The sequence below is a fragment of the Neoarius graeffei genome, chromosome 15, assembly GCF_027579695.1.
Source record: "Neoarius graeffei isolate fNeoGra1 chromosome 15, fNeoGra1.pri, whole genome shotgun sequence".
NCBI lineage: Eukaryota > Metazoa > Chordata > Actinopteri > Siluriformes > Ariidae > Neoarius > Neoarius graeffei.
This window is the reverse complement of record NC_083583.1, coordinates 31,366,200-31,388,032: the sequence shown is the minus strand read 5'-3', so window position 1 is coordinate 31,388,032 and position 21,833 is coordinate 31,366,200. Positions and strand designations below refer to the sequence as shown.

Genomic DNA, 21,833 nt, shown 5'->3' with positions numbered 1-21,833 from the left:
GGTAATTACTAACACTGGCCACTAGGCGGTGTGTATGACTGGTAATTACTAACACTGGCCACTAGGCGGTGTGTGTATGACTGGTAATTACTAACGCTGGCCACTAGGCGGTGTGTATGACTGGTAATTACTAACGCTGGCCACTAGGCGGTGTGTATGACTGGTAATTACTAACGCTGGCCACTAGGCGGGGTGTGTATGACTGGTAATTACTAACGCTGGCCACTAGGCGGGGTGTGTATGACTGGTAATTACTAACGCTGGCCACTAGGCGGGGTGTGTATGACTGGTAATTACTAACGCTGGCCACTAGGCGGGGTGTGTATGACTGGTAATTACTAACGCTGGCCACTAGGCGGGGTGTGTATGACTGGTAATCACTAACGCTGGCCACTAGGCGCTGTGTGTATGACTGGTAATCACTAACGCTGGCCACTAGGCGCTGTGTGTATGACTGGTAATCACTAACGCTGGCCACTAGGCGGTGTGTGTATGACTGGTAATCACTAACGCTGGCCACTAGGCGGTGTGTATGACTGGTAATCACTAACACTGGCCACTAGGCGGTGTGTATGACTGGTAATCACTAACACTGGCCACTAGGCGGTGTGTATGACTGGTAATTACTAACACTGGCCACTAGGCGGTGTGTATGACTGGTAATTACTAACGCTGGCCACTAGGCGGTGTGTATGACTGGTAATTACTAACGCTGGCCACTAGGCGGTGTGTGTATGACTGGTAATTACTAACGCTGGCCACTAGGCGGTGTGTATGACTGGTAATTACTAACGCTGGCCACTAGGCGGTGTGTGTATGACTGGTAATTACTAACGCTGGCCACTAGGCGGTGTGTGTATGACTGGTAATTACTAACGCTGGCCACTAGGCGGTGTGTGTATGACTGGTAATTACTAACGCTGGCCACTAGGCGGTGTGTGTATGACTGGTAATTACTAACGCTGGCCACTAGGCGGGGTGTGTATGACTGGTAATTACTAACGCTGGCCACTAGGCGGTGTGTGTATGACTGGTAATTACTAACGCTGGCCACTAGGCGCTGTGTGTATGACTGGTAATTACTAACGCTGGCCACTAGGCGGTGTGTGTATGACTGGTAATTACTAACACTGGCCACTAGGCGGTGTGTATGACTGGTCGTACACAGACAAACCACAAAAAATCGATTCGATGGGTTTACTGTTTTTTCTTAGGTATGGTGCTCTGTTGTGAGCTCTGCTAAAAAGGTATATAGACAAACATAGATATTTATATGTGCACATTTTGTAACAAAATGTTAACGGCACCAACACCACATCAACACAGTAACACATTGTGATGGTTATGCTGTGTGTGCATCTGTCTTTGTGTTTTACAGGTGACATCTATGATGTGTGTGCAATCTGTCTGGATGAGTATGAGGAGGGGGAGAAGCTGCGTGTGCTGCCCTGTTCACATGGTAAGTGTGTGTGTGTTAAATGCTGATGGAGAGAGACAGTTCTCAGTATGGCTCGTCAGCTGAGTGAACACTAAGGCCAAGTTTACATTAGACCGTATCTGTCTCGTTTTCTTCGCGGATGCACTGTCCGTTCACATTAAAACGCCGGGAAACGGGAATCCGCCAGGGTCCACGTATTCAACCCAGTTCGTGTCTGGTCCGGTGCTGTGTAAACATTGAGGATACGCGGATACGCTGTGCTGAGCTCTAGCTGACGTCGTCATTGGACAACGTCACTGTGACATCCACCTTCCTGATTCGCTGGTGTTGGTCATGTGACGCGACTGCTGAAAAACGGTGCGGACTTCCGCCTTGTATCACCTTTCATTAAAGAGTATAAAAGTATGAAAATACTGATGCAAATACTGATGCAAACACTGCCCATTGTGTAGTTATGATTGTCTTTAGGCTTGCCATCCTTCCACTTGCAAGTGGTAAGTGACGCGCATGCCCGATATGCACTGAGATCACACACACAGCGGCTCAGTCCCGAATCACTGCTCGTGCGCTTCACTCGTGCGCTCTGTGAGCTGCGCAGGGCCGGAGTGCGCACCCTCCAGAGGGCACTCGCTGTTCAGGGCGGAGTGATTTGGAGCGCAGGATGCCTGCGGAGCCGAGCCACTGAGAAGAAATTTACACATTACACATTTACACATTTCAACTTACGTGCCGTCTAATTAGTCATGTGATTAGGGGATCCGTGTATTGGCGTTGCTGTGTGCATGCTAATCGTTTTTAAAAACGTTAATCTGATGATCCGCTGATACAGTCTAATGTAAACCCCACCTAAGTGAGGTCTCTTTAGCTCTGAGCTCGGCGTCTTGTATTCAGAATGAGGCTCCTTAAACTCCGAGCAAGCCATCTTAAACACTGAATGAGACATGTGAAACAGTAAGCATTGCTTTTAAGACCAGTGAGACATCTTAAATTCAGGGTGAGGTGCTGTAACCTAACATCTGAGATCTGTGAAGGGTGATTTTATTTTTTTTATTTATTTTTTTAATAAATGTATACACCCCAGTGAATCTGTAGAACTGAGCCGTGGCCTAAGCACATGACTGTAGTGAAATAATGATGTGTACAATGTGAGAACCTGTTTAGAAAACAGTGGCTTGTGAAAAAACATGGCTGAAACTGGCAAATTTGAAAAACATAATGAAAAGAAACGCACGAAAACCATTAGCAGCGCTTTTCTAAGACGGAGTAATTTATGACTGGTGAAGGGGATGAAGCCGGAAGCAGAAGTAATGACATTGCTAATACTCAACAGTTACATAAACTCGGTCTGTATAAAACTTTGCATTGTTTGAAAGGTGGCTTCACATAACTAATCATTTTTATCACTTAGAGTGCCAGGTAAGGTAATGCCCTTAATGAGTCAACAAGAAATAAGCTTACCTTATTTCTTGAAACTGGTGTCGTAATGGTCCTTGCTAATTAGTTAGCATGCTAAGCGGACATGAACTCAACGGGGCACCGTAGAATCCAGGGGTGTAGCTTTGTGTACGTGCCTTGCTAAATGCACCCTTAAAGCTCATAGGCAACGGTTTTAATTTTATGGGCGTTTTGAAACTTTATATGTTAAACCCTCTAATTTTCTTCTGGTCCCGAGAAGTATTGTTAATAAGTAATAATTAAAATAAGTTAGCGCGGATCATGGCAAATTTCTGTTCAGCTATTTTCGTGACCACTCTGCATGTGACGTCATTTAAGCCAAACAAACTGCTTGAGTTGAGTCCACTTCCGTTTACTTACATTGCCGTTGGGCTTGAGTGCAGACGTGCGTTCAAGAATTTCCAAAGAAAAACCATGCCTTTTTGTGCAGTGAACTGGAACAGCAGGACCGGTTCAGGAAGCAGTTTTTACCTTTTTCCGAGAGAGGAGAAGAGGTGGAGTGAGTGGATTGGCTTTTTCCGAGGGAGGAGAAGAGGCGGAGTGAGTGGGTTGGCTTTTTCCAAAAAAAAAGAAGAGGCGGAGCAAGTGGGTTGGCTTTTTCTGAAAAAGGAGAGGAGGAGAGTGGATTGTGTGCGTGAAGTCGGAGGGTTGTTTTTTTTCCCGGAAGAGGAGAAGAGGCGGAGAGGGTGGATTGTGTGCATGAAACGAAATCAAGCAGTCAAAAAAAGAAACGGAGCAGCAACGCTCAAGCAAAAAGGAGAAGATTGGAGGTAAACATTTTTACTTTTGCTTGCAATTGACAAGTCAAGAATCCTGAGGGATCCTGTACAATCATTGTGGAAATGAGACAAAGGGATATTTCCTCGCTTAGAGTAGGCTATAAATAGTATAATGCCGTGGATGGCAGGCTAATGTGGCCTACTGGCGCACTGTCAAGTAATCGTTACCTATATCCACTCGGGAGGGCGGTTTAATTATTCTTCAAAAGGGCTCTTATTTAATATTACAACGAAAGTAAGAATTTATCATAACTACCAGGATAAAGCGTTTGGGCGCGAGTCTTGTTGAGGTCCGGGGTCACCGCGATCAGAGTCGGCCGAGTCGCTGTCCGATTCTGAGGCCGCACGGTCAAACCAGTGAGTCACATTCACCGATTGCTTCGCAACGGCCATAGGTTCATACATATATGGTTTCACCTCTCGATATTCAATTTGGAGAATTCCTATTTCAAAATCACTATCGCTTTCAGACATTTTACACAGCCTCTCACGACCAAAGTCCGTACACGTGTGCTCGGTTTGCAAGTAAACACAGAACTGCTCCCAGTCTGTTTGGCTTAAATGACGTCATGACGACGGTCCCCTGGCGGTGAAAGTGCGCATAAGTGAGATGTAAACAAACCTTCGGAAATTGGGCAAAACAGTGTATTTTAACCGTTTTATTCAGTTTTGGGGTGCAAATTGGACACCAGGAAGATTGAATTCGCTTTTTGGGTCATTCTTCTAGACAATAAAGTTGATATTCTACGTTTCACCTCCGACCGTTGCCTATGACCTTTAAGTAATCTCATTAGTTGCATTTTAAGTGAAGACGGGGCTAACCCTAACCTGAGGCCATTCTTGTTGAACCGTGAGCACAGAGATGGCGCATCAGAACTGAGCAGCGTGTTACAGCCGAGGAAGAGCGACTGCAATCTCTCCTCGTTTAAGCAGCCATTTATGAAATAAATTTGTCCTTTACCCCGTGTGTGTGTGTGGTGGTGGCATTTTTATTTATTTAATTTTTTAAAAATTTTATTCATTTTTGTGTACGTGTGTGTTAGCATATCACTGTAAGTGTGTGGACCCATGGCTAACAAAGACGAAGAGGACGTGTCCTGTGTGTAAGCAGACAGTGGTTCCGGCTGGTTCGGAATCCGACTCGAGCAGCGGCGGAGATGAGAGTGATGAGGTTTCTGAAAGCACGCCATTGCTCCGGCCACACCCCCCTGCCCGAATCCGCACCCCCTCTCTCACCAGCACACTCTCTGCCTCCACCAGCCCTCCTGACTGCTCCCATTCTGACTCTGAGTCTGACTCCACTGAGGAAGAGGGGGAAGGGGAGGTGGTCACCGTGGAAACAGTTGTGTTGTTGCAGCAGGAAGGACCTGATGTCATCAATGCCTAAGCATGCCAATCCGACTGCTAATCAGTCTGAAGTGACAGTATAGCTCATCTACACACAAAAACACACACAGCGAGAGCATGGTTTATGATTTTATCACAAAGGTAGAGTGATGGTGGTTTGATTGATTTTGTCATTTCTGAGAAAGACACACGCAGCTTTACATTTATCCAAAATAAGGATGTAACAGACTTTACCTAAATATTCTGCCTACATAGGGACGCTCCTCCCGAATGAAACCTATTCTGAAGTGCTGATGATGAATATTACTCTATCGTTTAACTGACTTTCGGCACACGCGTGTCTTCTGTAGCACCTTTAGTTATTAACTTTATTTTCTTTGATAGGAATTTTAATCTTTTTTTTTTTTTTTTGCCAAGACGGTAGCTAGTGTTGCTTTTCTTTTGTAAAACGAAGCCAAACATTTTGATTGTGACACTATTAAAATTATCTAATTTGCTTTCTACAGAACTTCTGATGAATGCATGATCAGCGCTCACGCCCTCCGCAGTATTCAGTTTGTCCGGGTGTGTTCTGGTGTTTGTCTTTGTGACTGTTAAACACTCGCTTCTTGTGTTCACTTTATTTTTCCATTCAGCTGAATTTAATTTCACCTCTAATAAATCAGTTCTGCTGTAGAATTTGTACCATCACAGACACACTATGCGAATCTGTTTTTTTGATGTAGCATGTACAAGAATAGACGGCTACAGCACAAACAGGTGTACGCATTGTGTTGCAAAAATGGTCAAAATTTGATTAAGCAGTTTCAAGAAGTGGTGATTTTTGCTGCCAAAGATATTGGGAATGTGGTACTGAAAAGGTTTTTTAATTTTTTTTTTTTTTTCTTATTCGGACCTACATTTAAAAAAAAAAAAAAAGATATATGGAGCCATGTATTGAGGGCCAACAGACACTATATACTCATAATGAAGTTTTATTTATCAATAAATGCCAATGATTATATACAATATTTAGTGTAAAATAGCCTTTATTCATAAACTTTAAAACAGAACATGTGAAATAAATGCTTATAAATCCATAACAAAATGTCATTATGTATTTCTTAGGTCTAACGTAATGAAATTTCTAAACTCAAATTGCTTTATCTACTAACAGATTCTGGAATCTGAATGGTATCCTGCCTTTTGATCTTGTTTCATATAAACCCTTAACTGTTTTTTTTTTTTTTTTTTTTTTCGTGGTCTGGTTTCCATCAAATCTTGCGCTCTGATTGGCTGGCGAGCGGGTCTGTATCCTACGGTACGGACCCTAGTTACAGACCTCTGGCAACTCGCTCGTTCACAACAACAACAAACATAGTAGCAATTTTTGTCAACATTTATTTTCGCATTTCTCAGGAGAATAGCATTAATTTTACAGCATGGATAGCAATAACGGCAGTCTTCACAGCGAAAGTGAGTTTTACTACCCTGAGGAAGAAGAAATAAAATAAAACATTTCAGGAGAAAGCTAAAAACCTCTAACTTGCTAACGCCGACCAAAAACATGGCTGAATCCTGAAAGACTCAATTTTGTATAAATAGGGGACTACATAGGCAGCAAAATGTAGTTTTCTTCCTGCCATGGAAGTGCACTTGTATTCCGAGGAGGAAGCCATTTACATTACAGCCGTGAACGAGGATTCAAAATGGCGGCTCGGCTCGGTTTTCCCTTTCGGGCGCTCTCGTTTTCTGTTAGAATTTGATAAAGAAAAAAATAAATATATTATTTACCAGCTTAACTTCGGTCCGTATGGTGAAATACCGTGACCTCGGCCTTGAATACTGACCTCAGCCCAGAGGGCCTCGCTCAGTACTTTCAAGACCTCGGTCACAGTATTTCACCATACGGACCTCCCAGCTGGTAAATAACATGAATATATTTTTCAAGTACAAAAGTAGTATTAAATTCACTGTCATTTTTATTTTGCTTGCTGATTTCCCTACTTCCTTAATATTATTTTAATGTGTTTTTGCCCAATCCCAGCCTATGATTTAGTATTAAGTAAATTACTCTCAGTATTTAAAATTAATTTTTTAAATTACACATTTCTGGATCAAGTTGAAAGGTAAAGGCAGGACTTGTAGGAAGTGCTGTAGTTCTGTACATAATACCCCATATCTGCACAAAGTACATCATTCATACAGGAATTATTTAGTGATTTAAAAAAAAAAAAACTTATCTTTATGAAGGTGGATGTGAGATAAGGCTACTGCCATTGTAAATACAGAATGTATGTTTACTGATGTTAAATAATGGGAACAAGAGCAGTGAAACTTTGGACTTACGGACACAAGTAGCCTATTTTATTTTTGCTGATTTTATAACAAAAAAATGTATTTATATTGGCTGATGTGAGATTTGACAACTAGCATTGCAGACTAAAAACAGGCAGCACGTCAGTGTTAATCATAGGACTCGAAATGTTAAAATGTATTCTTTGTTTGCTCTCATGTTAAATAATTTTCATTAATTTGACACTCGTACCATTACTGTTCCTTCGTTGTATTTGCATATGTATACAATTTGTTTACTTATTTTTAAAAAAATTTGTAAATTTAATGGGATAAATATGGGTAAATCACTGCAGAATAGGAACAAGAATGCTTTGGGCCTACGGCCACTACAAACAAGAATGATGTGATTTTGACTAATTTTATAACCGAAAAAAATTATTTATATAAATTGATGTGAGATTTGGCAACTAGCATTGTACACTAAAAACAGGCAGCATTACAGTGCTAATCATCTCATTATCTCTAGCCGCTTTATCCTGTTCTACAGGGTCGCAGGCAAGCTGGAGCCTATCCCAGCTGACTACGGGCGAAAGGCGGGGTACACCCTGGACAAGTCGCCAGGTCATCACAGGGCTGACACATAGACACAGACAACCATTCACACTCACATTCACACCTACGGCCAATTTAGAGTCACCAGTTAACCTAACCTGCATGTCTTTGGACTGTGGGGGAAACCGGAGCACCCGGAGGAAACCCACGTGGACACGGGGAGAACATGCAAACTCCGCACAGAAAGGCCCTCGCCGGCCCCGGGGCTCGAACCCGGACCTTCTTGCTGTGAGGCGACAGTGCTAACCACTACACCACTGCGCCACCCCCCATTACTGTCCTTTCATTGTATAATCATTTGCTCATATATAAAATTGTTTTACTTATCTGTAACAAAATTGATGAATTTTATGGGAGAAATATGAGTAAATCACTGAATAGGAACAAGAATGATTGGGGCCTACGGACACGACAAACAAGTATTCATGTTTTATCACTGTATATATTAGTCCAATTTATATTGAGTGCTTATGTCTGATAAAAGTATCCAACAACAAATAGCAACATACCAATAATTATCAAACATGGCATCCATTCTATGATTTAGTCCCAGGCCTATGGACACGACAGATTTTTTTAGGCAAAATTACATGGGTTCAGGATCAGGTGACAAGACCTAGTATTTGTAAACAATCGGTTAACTACTGATTCACACACAACAGAGACATCATATGCTTGCTTATAAATTACATTTTGATGATCTATCTTACACTTCAGTCTTTTATAAAGAGTAGTTTTCATCAGAAAATATATAATCATGCAAAATGACACTCGACACATGATTTAATTTTTTTTTAATATAATACTGTGTGGGTGGCACGGTGGTGTAGTGGTTAGTGCTGTCGCCTCACACCAAGAAGGTCCGGGTTCGAGCCCTGTGGCCGGCGAGGGCCTTTCTGTGTGGAGTTTGCATGTTCTCCCCGTGTCCGCGTGGGTTTCCTCCGGGTGCTCCGGTTTCCCCCACAGTCCAAAGACATGCAGGTTAGGTTAACTGGTGACTCTAAATTGACCGTAGGTGTGAATGTGAGTGTGAATGGTTGTCTGTGTCTATGTGTCAGCCCTGTGATGACCTGGCGACTTGTCCAGGGTGTACCCCGCCTTTCGCCCGTAGTCAGCTGGGATAGGCTCCAGCTTGCCTGCGACCCTGTAGAAGGATAAAGCGGCTACAGATAATGAGATGAGATGAGATAATACCGTGTGACACATTTACTCAATGAACATGAAAAAAAATAGTGATAAAAGGAAAAACATGAATTTTACTAATATTTGCAATTCATTTAAACATTTTTTTTTTTACATTTAAAATATCAATAAATAGCAAGTGCAACATCATTAAATCAAATTTACGATAAACTTGGATCACATAATTAGTCATAACTTTGGACCTGATTGATCGATTTCCACAATTTTTTCAGGGATTTTAGATCCAACATAGTTACATAATTTCCATTATTCTTCATGATAGACAAGCAAACTCATATGATGTAGGATACAGATACTCAATACTAACAGTAATTGGTCCACCTGATTGTGCTGTAGCCGAGACTTTGTCATGCAGGAGCATTACAGACATCTGTATGTACATGTAGATCCTTAATGAACAAGCCAGAGGTGACAGTGATGAGTAGGTGATGAATGGAGTTGGTCTGTGTATAGAGGGGGCTGCAGAAGTACGTATACAGTAAAGAAAAACAAAACGTTAGTATTAAATGAAACCTAGCACCACTATTATAATACTGGAATAATCCTTACTGTATACCTACTTTCGCAGCCTCCTGTATTTGAGGGAATGACTAAAATAACAGTGGCACTCAAGCATTTTAACTTGAACGTGCTCCAACTAGGCCAAAAAATGACCTGCAATGCACCACCTGTTTTATGATGTGTTGATTTTGTTTTTGTGATATATAAAATGAATGAAGCCAGTCTTGAGTGTGAAAAACAAACTCTGATCCAGTTAGATATTTAATTGAGTTTGAGCGTGTGCTGGCATGCTCGTTGCATGCCGCTAAATCTACTTGTGAAGTTTCATGCTGTTTGTTGATCATGTACCCCTTTTCAACAAATGGAACGGGTTCTCGAACCGGTTCCATTCAGGATTCTTTAAACTTCTGTGCCAGCTAGAAAACCAGCCCACATTTTTACCAGTTTTGAGCCAAACCACTGTAATCAAGGATGCATCATGAACAAAAAGCGTTGCACAATTTACAGTGGGAGTAAACAGTAGTAGCAAGATGGCATTGCGCATTGATTACCTGTGAATTTTTGTTCTGTTGGTTTAGTGTAGATATTTGTTTTTTGTCCTTTTTTTTCTGAAGATGTATCCTCTTACATTGCGTTCTCCATTGCTGCGCCCTACTTCCTTTCCAAACTAATGATGCCCACTGATGATATGGTTTGTGCTGGAAAAACCAGCTATAGAGGTTTTCGACCCACGTGACCGTTGCCATGTCAACAAGTAGACGGCGCCATTTTGACGGTCACAAATATGGCGACTACTGGTAGCGATACACTGTTGATCATGATGAAGTCTCATTGTCGAGTATTTTATCCGGCCTAGATGACGCGAGTAAGAAGCGATATCACCAGAAAATCAATGATGCTGGTGTACGTGATCCGTACACGTTACCAGGCTATCTTTTTCTGGCTTTGCAGCGCTGCAGCGCGGGTGATCTTCCTGACCTGCGGTCAGGCGTGTGGGAAATACCAGGGAAAAACATAAAAGAAAAAGGAGCGAGATGCAGAAAACACATTCACTATCCAGCGACGTAGGGCATTTACAGGGCGAGCAGAGGGAGAGGTATTTGCAAAAATTGAGGTTAGCAGGCTTAGAGAACGACGTTTACCTGCTTCCACCAGGATTGTTCACTGACGTACGGAAGTACACAAAGCCCTCGTCTTTACCTGACTTCGGCCCACATGATCTGTATACCTATGTCGTTAAAAACCAGGCTGGGTAACATGCCTACATCAGCGGGTCGTCCCTGGAGCCGGTGGTCGCCATCTTATTACAGCTAAGGTTTGTTCACATTTTCATTTACTTTCGGTCCTCAGGGTAAACAAAATGTTATTAAATGTCATTGAAATAACTTCTTATGCTGCTTTTCCACTACCAACGCGGCTGAGCCGTGCCGTGCTGAGTTGGGCTGAGTCGAGCTGAGCGGGGCTGTTGGAGTTGCATTTCGACTACAACCGCGCTGAACCGTGCTGGCTGGAAGTGGGTGGACACATTGGGTGGAGTTAGCGAAAGTGGGTGGACGTTACGTGATGTCGTTAGGCGGCGCAAACAGTGACATCAGTGACCTTTTAAGCGGTAGTCTCACGACCCGGATAGTAAACAATAAACATGGAGGACATGGAGTCGTTAGTGTTGCTGGTCTTGGTGCTGTGGCTTGTTGTCACCGACAACGCCAACAGATACTGGCAAGAGCGTATAGATGAGGCGAGGCGCATAAGGCTTCAGAAATTCTCGTAATTCGTAATTCTTCTTCTTCCGGGTTTACGGTGTTTACAGATCCCAGCGTGCTCGCGGGGCGTGTGTGGGCATGTGAGGACACTCCTCCTCACCAATCAGTGCACAGGGGAGTGTCTGCTCACGCCCCTAGCCCCACTCGGCTCGGTTTGGCTCGCTTCAGCCCCACTCCAAAACCGTGCGAGTTTTGGGGGCTGAGCAGGGCTGAAGCGAGCTGAGTCGTGCTGTTCTTAGATAGTCGAAACGCGAGCCGTGTCGGGCTTAAGTGAGCTGAAAAAGGGTAGTGGAAAAGGGCCATTAGTCTGTTGAGACATGGCCCGTTATAAATTTGCTGTTACCAGGCAATGACCAAGAACTGTATTAGGGTCGGTGTAGTTGTAGCAGTGCACTAGCTGTTAGCACTAGCTAATGTCAACAACATAGTAGCTGGTATGTTACTGTAGCAATGTTTACGTTCAGTCATTTGGATGACTGTTAAAACCTTTCAGTCTCAAGTTTTTCCTTTACTGTATTTACTAGTTTACTGAGCTAGTGCACTCGGGCAGGCTGCGAGCGAGCGTGCTAGCTCGGGCAGGCGCTCGCTCCCAGCCTGCCCGAGCGCGCTAGCTCAGTAAACTAGTAAATACAGTAAAGGAAAAACTTGAGACTGAAAGGTTTTAACAGTCATCCAAATGACTGAACGTAAACATTGCTACAGTAACATACCAGCTACTATGTTGTTGACATTAGCTAGCTTGACCTTCAAAATGGCAGGGCGTCACGTGACGTCACGTCAAAATCCTCTATAGTTTGGTTCAAGCTGGGAACCAACTTTTCAGGTTCGGAACCAATTAACTTTTGGTCAGAATGCTCTGAACGGTTCAAAATTTGGTGCGTGGACAAGAATGGAACCCATTCCCTGTTGGCTGAAGGGGGGGGAGTTGTGCACACTGAGACTCCAGTCATTCCCTCAACATCCAGACTGTGCTGTCTTATCACTTATTGCAGTGGTTATTAATGTGGGAACCCTAAGCACTGCCCATAATATATTTTTTATAGTTACAGCAATAGAAATCACAACCAACCTTTATCAAATTTATTTAATTGACTGTTCACTTGAATAGAATGGGTTGAATCCGAGCCTCAAAAACAAGCCAGTCTACAAGTAACGTTCATTTGAATCAAATGGGTTCTGTCTGTGGACAGTTCAGTAAAAGGCTGTAAAATTGTATTGTACACATTTAAATAATGTTAAATATGTCTTAAATCTTTACTGAGGTGTCTTGGGAATTTGTTTTGTAGTTACAGTTCTGTCAAAGTTCTGTCTCAGGGTGCTGATGAAGGCTTTGGTCACTGTGTCATGGGGATTCAGCTAATCTGGCCACATTGAAATTTGTCCCTTTATTTCCATGGCTTTTGGCAAACAAGTTTTGCAGTCTCGAGTCAGACTATCAAAAGTTGTGAAATTAAAAAAAAATTAGATATCCCTTTCATGGGGTTGAAAATTACTGGTGGCAGACACAGTGGTGCTACTTTCTTAGTCTTCTCAGAGTTCCAGGATTCCCAGTTCCAACCTGAGTTCGGTACTGCCTCTGTGGAGTTGCACGTCAATACCCATCACAATTTTTTTTTTTCTTTTTTCTTTTTTTTTTTAGTCCAGACTGTCAGGCTTGAGCTGAGGTTGGTCAGGTGGGTTGCATGTCCATAGACCAATGCATAGCAGCTTTTTATGTTTCAGAGATCGCCGTATGATTCACATTGTTCTTTTGTAAAGCATTATCATGTATTCAAAAAAGAAAATCCTAATCATGTAATGATCGAACCTGGATTCTAAGTGGAATAAAAGTAAAATAAAGGGAAAAACCCTGCCGTTTGTGTCAGTGAAGTGTTTCTTTGCACTAAATTTTGAACTTTTACAATCAATTAAAATAATTTCCAAAATTGTGGTGTAACTGTAATCAAATCTCCAAGACTGTTATAGAAATTCCTGAAATTGTGTCAAAGACCAAAATTATCATGTAATTTGGAGAAATGTGATCTGTGTTCCAACTTTGTGATCAATGAATTTGTAATCTTGGATTCTAATTTTGTGATGGATTACCACGTTGGAATTTGGATGACAATTTTGGAAATACAGCAATTTCTGAATTTATCACACAACTGGAACTCGAAGAAGTATAAAATTATTGCTCTCTGAACTTGAGGAACCATAAAGTTAATTCACCACCACTACAAGAGGCACAAAGATGAAGTGTATTTCCTGCTTAAGGTTTTCGAAGCAGAATTTTCCAGGCCTTTTAGACTGGTACCAAAATCCAGAATTGTGACACCCAAAGGCATTTTTGAGACAAAGTCGGCCAACAGTCTTATTTTGTCAATTTGGGTGTGCTGAATTCAAATCTGCAATATGCCGAGCTCTATCTGACCTCTGTTGACCTCTAGAGGTCATTGAACTTTGGGCCTGTAAACGTCTCAGCTGAACCCAGTTTCTCAGCTTTCTAAGGAATGAAATGTACTAAAATGATTAATGTAGTTAGCAAATGGCCTTGTTGGTAAATGTTTGGGTGCTGAATTCATTTTTCATTTGTAAAACAACATATGACCCCTGATAACCTCAAGGTCATTAAACTTGGCCTATAGGCCTATGCATTTAACGGCATTTTTAAACTGACTTTACTCCCCCAAAAAGAATATGAACAGACAAAAAACAAATAGAAAGGAACAAATACAACATTAAATGCCAGTCCATGTACATTGACTTACTTTTCACAATGAGAGTGCCTAGGCGATCACCTTACACAGGGGTTAAATTGGGCCGGGGCTGTCCGGGGCTGAGCCCCGGCACATAAGCTCGGAGCGGATGGCATATGATCACGCACACATCAAAAGCAACAAACCCTTTTCACGATTTTCAGTTCTGAATAATTAAATATCGTTTTATTAATCAATAAACCCATGACTTTTATGAGATAGATCATAGTTTTCCTGATAACAAGACGACCTGTCAAAGCTATTTAGAACAGAACTTGCGATCAGAGATTCTGGTTTCTGGAACACTGCGTGGGTTGCCAATTCCGCTTTTTATAAGCGACTTTGGGGTTTCTTTTTTTGTGAGCTCGCTTTAAAAAAAAATCAGAAGTCGTGGTTTGCGGGTTTTTGGGCTTGTGTTTCAGCGTTGTGACTTGTTTATAATTTTCTCCGTACACCGTCTCCCCTTTTACCTGCATAAGATCCTAATCCATCAGAGGTGCTTGAACGAACTGTCTGTGCATTTGGCGAGTTCAATTTCCATAGTCCCCAGTTATCGACAGAAATTAGCCAGGGGGAAGGGGGAGATGTCAGTTAAAGTTAGCTACTGAGATTGACCAAAAGTTGAGCCTAAACATACATATGAGCATATTATAGCAGCAAAATAGAAGCACAATCATTTGAATGCAGCAAAACTTTTGCTGCATTCAAATGATTGTGCTTCTATTTTGCTGCTATAATATGCTCATCTTATGTATGTTCTAGACAATACAAAAAGCACCACATGCCAAATAAATAATTGAATACATAATAACAATAATAATAAATGCTTCCAATGTTATAGTGTTGTTTGTATTTGGTTGCATTCACTGCATGAATATATTTGATTGACAATTTGACTGACAGTGTTTTGGCATATTTAACATTTATCCTCCAAAATAAATCAACTGTTTTGGTTTAAGATTGTGCAAGCCTTCAAATTTTCTCACTGAACATTTCTCCTTCACATTTTTCACCTGTAGGCATGTGACAAGATTTAACATGATATTGCTCAACCTACCTCTGTAAAGTCAGCTAACAACTTATTAAAATGCACCAGAATTCAGCAAATAACATGTATGATAATAAAAAACTTCTGGGGGAGGACCCCCAGACCCCCCACTAATCATTTCCTTCAAACCAATGTACAACAACCTGTACAATGTTACATTGGCCAACCAATCTACATTCAAACTGCCATAATGTGTAGGGGGGCACTACAAGACACACATAGGCCTACAACACACAGATAAGGTGTATATCTCTGTGCAATATGATATGGTTATCAAATTACAGGGTTATTTTCCAAAAAGTATATTGGGGCAGGGGCGGCACGGTGGTGTAGTGGTTAGCGCTGTCGCCTCACAGCAAGAAGGTCCTGGGTTCGAGCCCCGGGGCCGGCGAGGGCCTTTCTGTGCAGAGTTTGCATGTTCTCCCCGTGTCCGCGTGGGTTTCCTCCGGGTGCTCCGGTTTCCCCCACAGTCCAAAGACATGCAGGTTAGGTTAACTGGTGACTCTAAATTGACCATAGGTGTGAATGTGAGTGTGAATGGTTGTCTGTGTCTATGTGTCAGCCCTGTGATGACCTGGCGACTTGTCCAGGGTGTACCCCACCTTTCGCCCATAGTCAGCTGGGATAGGCTCCAGCTTGCCTGCGACCCTGTAGAAGGATAAAGCGGCTAGAGGTAATGAGATGAGATGAGATATTGGGGCAGGGCGGCGGGGGCAGGTACGAGGCAGAGCCCCCCCACATAACCAATCCCAATTTAACCCCTGACCTTACATAACGTTGCATTACATTTAGCGGTTATTGTTTATACAAAGCTACTGAAAAAAGGACCGATTCAGCAGCATACAAAATGTGGGGGCATACAGGGTATACAGGTTAATCAGGGTTAGTATATATGAGAGTTTTTTTCTTTGTTTGTTTTTTGTAAAGGCTTTACCCTGTTTAAAACAATGTTATGTCATGTAATGTTATGTATAATGCAATGTTATGTAAGGTGATCGCCTAGGCATTCTCATTGTGAAAAGTAAGTCACATGTACATGGACTGGCATTTAATGTTGTATTTGTTCCTTTCTATTTGTTTTTTGTCTGTTCATATTCTTTTTGGGGGAGTAAAGTCAGTTTAAAAATGCTGTTAAATGCATAGGCCTATAGGCCAAGTTTAATGACCTTGAGGTTATCAGAGGTCATATGTCGTTTTACAAATGAAAAATGAATTCGGCACCCAAACATTTAACAAACAAGGCCATTTGCTAACTTCGTTAATCATTTTAGTACATTTCATTCCTTAGAAAGCTGAGAAACTGGGTTCAGCTGAGACGTTTACAGGCCCAAAGTTCAATGACCTCTAGAGGTCAACAGAGGTCAGATAGAGCTCGGCATATTGCAGATTTGAATTTGGTACACCCAAATTGACAAAATAAGACTGTTGGCCGACTTTGTCTCAAAAATGCCTTTAACTCCTTAAATAAGCACTTTTTTGAATTTTGGTACCAGTCTATTTGTATTAGACCATGTTTTATGGTGTTTTGAATATCTTGAAGCATTAAGCGCTTATTCGGTGTTGTAGTTCCAAAAAGTAAAAGTCCTGTGAAGGAACTATTGCATCTATACCGTAAGTATCCGTGGAAGTCTAAATGAAACATCTCATCTCATTATCTCTAGCCACTTTATCCTGTTGTACAGGGTCGCAGGCAAGCTGGAGCCCATCCCAGCTGACTACGGGCAAAAGGTGGGGTACACCCTGGACAAGTCGCCAGGTCATTAGAGGGCCAACACATAGACAACCATTCACACTCAATTTAGAGCCACCAGTTAACCTAACCTGCATGTCTTTGAACTGTGGGGGAAACCGGAGCACCCGCAGGAAACCCAGGCGGACACGGGGAGAACATGCAAACTCCACACAGAAAGGCCCTCACCAGCCATGGGGCTCGAACCCAGACCTTGCTGTGAGGCAACAGCGCTAACCACTACACCACTGTGCCACCCCTAAAAGAAACATTCTTCACAAATGTGTATATTGCTAATTGCAAGCCGTTCAAACACGTGCCCAAATATTACCAAAATCCAATGAAATTAAATACCGGTTTAAGAGTTGATATGGTTGTTTCTGTGATTTTACTTTTCTAAGTGTTTTTTTTTTTGTTGTTGTTTTTTTTATCTGAAAAATGTCAATTTAACAAGTGGCTCCAAAACTGTAATCTTAATATGCACTGATGTCCAAATTTGTCATATAGATCAAAATTTGTTATTGGTGAAAATGTAATTCCTCAAATGTGGTCTAAAATATCAAACCAGAACTTTAATAACAATTTTGACATATAAAACTCCACTTGCATATCATGTCACATTGTCATCTGTCTTCCAGTTTTGGAATAAATATCACTTTTTTTTGGAAGATGGATCACAATACTCATCGTCGTCATCAGCAGTCTATCACTAGCAATGATGACTGCTTAATTAGGATGTGCAGAAACACAGATGGGCTGCGAGGCCCGCACCAAACTTATTCTCCTTTCCTAATGAAGCGCCTTGCACAGTACGGTAAGACAAATGATGTCGTGCCCCCATCGTGTTGTCTCTCTGGACCTCCAGACCTGATGCCAAGTGCCACTGACCTGACGGGTATGGAAGTTGCCTCGCAGTGGCAACTGACTGGCCGAGTGATACCATCCATTGGCCATTTGAGTGGCTCTTCAGCATGCCATCAGGTGGTGTGTCATTGACCATGTTGGGTTCATCTGCCACACTGCACCAAAAAGCGCCCTGCTACCAATGCCTTATTGGTGATGTACTATTTAACCCATAGTGAGAACCCAGGCAGGTGCTACCACTCTGGGTCAGAGCAGACCTGGGAGCAATGGTGATTAAGGGGAAACTCCACTTTCCCCAAAACTCAAGTCTTCCCGGACCTGAGACTCCCCACCGGTTGCAGTTTAAAGTCATACCCAGGACTAGGATCACAATACTAGAATGAACATGACATTATGGGAATAGGCTCACATATGGAAATTGGTTCCAACATTATAGTCTATCATAGTTTAGAAATGCCTAAAGTCTTCATTCCCAAAGCATTACAGCTCAACAGTGCTCAGAAAACTCAGTCATACTGCAACAAATATATGAATTGAATATTTTTCTTATTAATAAGTGTTAAAATTGTGCTTCAGGTTTGAGGGATAGCATAAAAAGATGACATTAAAAATCTTTTTTGAATATGAACACTTCTAGTGAAATTCCAGTGAATGATAGGATAGAGTCAGTGATGTCATTATGAGTTGGGATTTTGTACAGAAACCAAATGCTGTGTTCTGACATGATAAAAGACGGAAGTTTCCCCTGAAATAAACTGCCACTGAATGATTTACACAATATGTTTATTCTGAGTAAAGATTAATAATCTTAACATCTGTTGTCAGTCAAATGAGGATGGGTTCCATTCCAAGTTGGGTTGCTTTCGAGGTTTCTTCCTCATGCCATCTCAAGGAGTTTTTCCTTGCCATTTAAGGATCTAAATCTAAAAAAGAAGCTACCTTGCAACAATATCCAGAGTAAAAAAACAACAACTAAATAAATAAATCTGAACTGAACGAACTTGAACTCATTTGTCCTTTTGCCTTTATCTTATTCCATGTCCAGTTCAGGTCTTTTCTTCTGTTTCCTACCTTTACATTATAGGCATCTAGCGGAGGTTCTTATCCAGAGCGATGTACAACATACTCAGAGCAGCCTGGGGAGCCGTTGGGGGGTACAGTGGTGCTTGAAAGTTTGTGAACCCTTTAGAATTTTCTATATTTCTGCATAAATATGACCTAAAACATCATCAGATTCTCACACAAGTCCTAAAAGTAGATAAAGAGAACCCAGTTAAACAAATGAGACAAAAATATTATACTTGGTCATTTATTTATTGAGGAAAATGATCCAATATTACATATCTGTGAGTGGCAAAAGTATGTGAACCTCTAGGATTAGCAGTTAACTTGAAGGTGAAATTAGTGGAATTTATGCAGAAATATAGAAATTTCTAAAGGGTTCACAAACTTTCAAGCACCACGGCAGGTGCTTTGCTCAAGGGCACTTCAGCCGTTCCTGCTGGTCCAGGGAATCAAACCAGTGACCTTTTGGTCCCAAAGCTGCTTTTCTAACCATTAGGCCATGGCCTTTACTTTTCGTAGAGCAATACTTTTTATTGAAAATATTTATCCATCCATCCATTATCTATACCGCTTATTCTTCAAGGTCATTGGGGAAGCTGGAGCCAGTCCCAGTTGGCATCAGGTGAGAAGTGGGGTTCATCCTGTGCCTATCATCAGTCACCAGTCTATCACAGGGCTAACACAGAGACAAACAAACATTCACACTCATGTTCACACCTATGGGCAAAGAGTAACCAGTTGACCTAATCTGCATGTCTTTGGATTGTGGGAGGAAACTGGAGCACCCAGAGGAAACCCACGCAGGTATGAGGACAACATGCATACTCCACACAGAAAGGCCCCTGTCAGTCACAAGGTTTAAACACAGAACGTTCTTGCTGTGAGACAGTGCGAACCACTGCACCATCACGCTGCCTGAAAATATTCAATATTATGGATTTTAAGCCGCCTTTACAAGGACATTTAAAGAGGTACTGCACACATAAATGTATTTCTTTAGCAGTAAATTAAAGTATATGACTGAAGAAAGACATCAATTCTGGTGTTAATACTGACAAAATTACTTTGTAATTTTTTATAAAAATTGCTGTTTTATGGTTGAAAATGGCTCAAAATGCTTAAAAAAAAAAAAATAGTTCAAATCATCCTGAGCGCTGTAAGGCCGATGTCGTTGGAGGGTCAACCGTTTGATACCTTTCTACATCACGAAATGTATAATAATGTTCCTGCCCTCTAATCAGAAGGGCTGCAGCCGCTTATCCTGTCCTAAAGGGTCGCAGGCAAGCTGGAGCCTATCCCAGCTGACTACGGGTGAAAGGCGGGGTACACCCTGGACAAGTCGCCAGGTCATCACAGGGCTGACACATAGACACAGACAACCATTCACACTCACATTCACACCTACGGTCAATTTAGAGTCACCAGTTAACCTAACCTGCATGTCTTTGGACTGTGGGGGAAACCGGAGCACCCGGAGGAAACCCACGCGGACACGGGGAGAACATGCAAACTCCGCACAGAAAGGCCCTCGCCAGCTGCTGGGCTCGAACCCGGTCCCGCCTTCTTGCTGTCAGGCGACCACTACACCACCATGCCACTTCTGAATATAAAAATATATTTAAAAAAATATGAATAGAATAAATGCTTGTAAGTGATCATTACAGCTGCAGAGTTGAATTGTTTTTCATCAGTCATGGGTGTATAATCACATGGTTATATAATCAGCCCTACAGAGGAGTGTGTGAATTTGTATAATTTGTTAATTTTGCATATTCGGATGTTTTATCTCAGTTCGGCTACAGCAGGTTTTCATAACACCCTTCAGACTAACGATTATTTAAAACATGACTGAGTCTTCAAAGGCCATCACAGGGAACCGCGCGTGCGCGCACGCACACACACACACACGCACGCTCACACACTCACTCTCTCTCTCTCAGGGTCACATTAGAGCAAGAAAATAATGCAAACACTGCTCAAAGTTTCTGCCTCGCTTGGCACCTTCTTGACCACTAGATCTGTGATGGCAGTTTAAAGTTCTCTAAAACAATATTAATAAGGTTAAACCTCACAGTCCAATGTATATCTGATTATTGGCACATGCTGAAGGAGGACGGGTTCGACTTTGAGTCTGAGTTTCTCTCTAGGTTCTTTCCTGATGTTCTTATAGACTTTTCCTCACTTCTGTCACTCTTTCAGGGTCTTGATTTGTGTAAAGTTGCTCTATGGCCATTGCTACAGTTAGAAGCCTTGTATAAGTAAGATGAACTTGACACTCAGGGTAAATGACTCATTATTAGCTGGTTAATAGTATAACAAAGGGCCAAACACTAATTCTCATCTCTCATCTCATTATCTGTAGCCGCTTTATCCTTCTACAGGGTCGCAGGCAAGCTGGAGCCTATCCCAGCTGACTACGGGCGAAAGGCGGGGTACACCCTGGACAAGTCGCCAGGTCATCACAGGGCTGACACATAGACACAGACAACCATTCACACTCACGGTCAATTTAGAGTCACCAGTTAACCTAACCTGCATGTCTTTGGACTGTGGGGGAAACCGGAGCACCCGGAGGAAACCCACGCGGACAACATGCAAACTCCGCACAGAAAGGCCCTCGCCGGCCACAGGGCTCGAACCCAGGACCTTCTTGCTGTGAGGCGACAGCGCTAACCACTACACCACCATGCCGCCCAACACTAATTCTGATTTAATCTAATAAAACAAAAACACAAAACCACTTTCATTACAGTGTTAGACAAAACACGGTGTATGAGGAACTTCTGCCATGTTGCTGGTTTTTTATGGAAAGCCACACACACACACAGATTTTTCTAAATTTGTTGTCAGACTTGTTAAGTGAGGTCAGTTCTGCAAGTCTCATCCGCATTCATTTCCACAGAAGGCTGTGTGTGTACGTGCTTGCACATCTGTGTGTGTGTGTGTGTGTGTGTGTGAGAGAGAGAGAGTGACTGTGCGCACACATGCGTGTGTGCTTGCACGTCTGTGTGTGTGTG

At 42.2% G+C, this 21,833-nt stretch overlaps 1 protein-coding gene across 1 annotated transcript in view; it reads left to right on the top strand.

Moving 5' to 3' along the window:
* rnf13 (ring finger protein 13) overlaps positions 1-5,713 on the top strand; it is a 36,556-nt gene extending 30,843 nt beyond the window's left edge. Inside the window, exons 9-10 of the mRNA XM_060941133.1 lie at positions 1,379-1,459; positions 4,716-5,713. Of these exons, the coding sequence (XP_060797116.1) occupies positions 1,379-1,459; positions 4,716-5,059 (425 nt within the window). The 3' untranslated portion in view covers positions 5,060-5,713. The remainder of the gene's footprint in view (positions 1-1,378; positions 1,460-4,715) is intronic.
* The last annotated feature ends 16,120 nt before the right edge of the window (positions 5,714-21,833 follow it).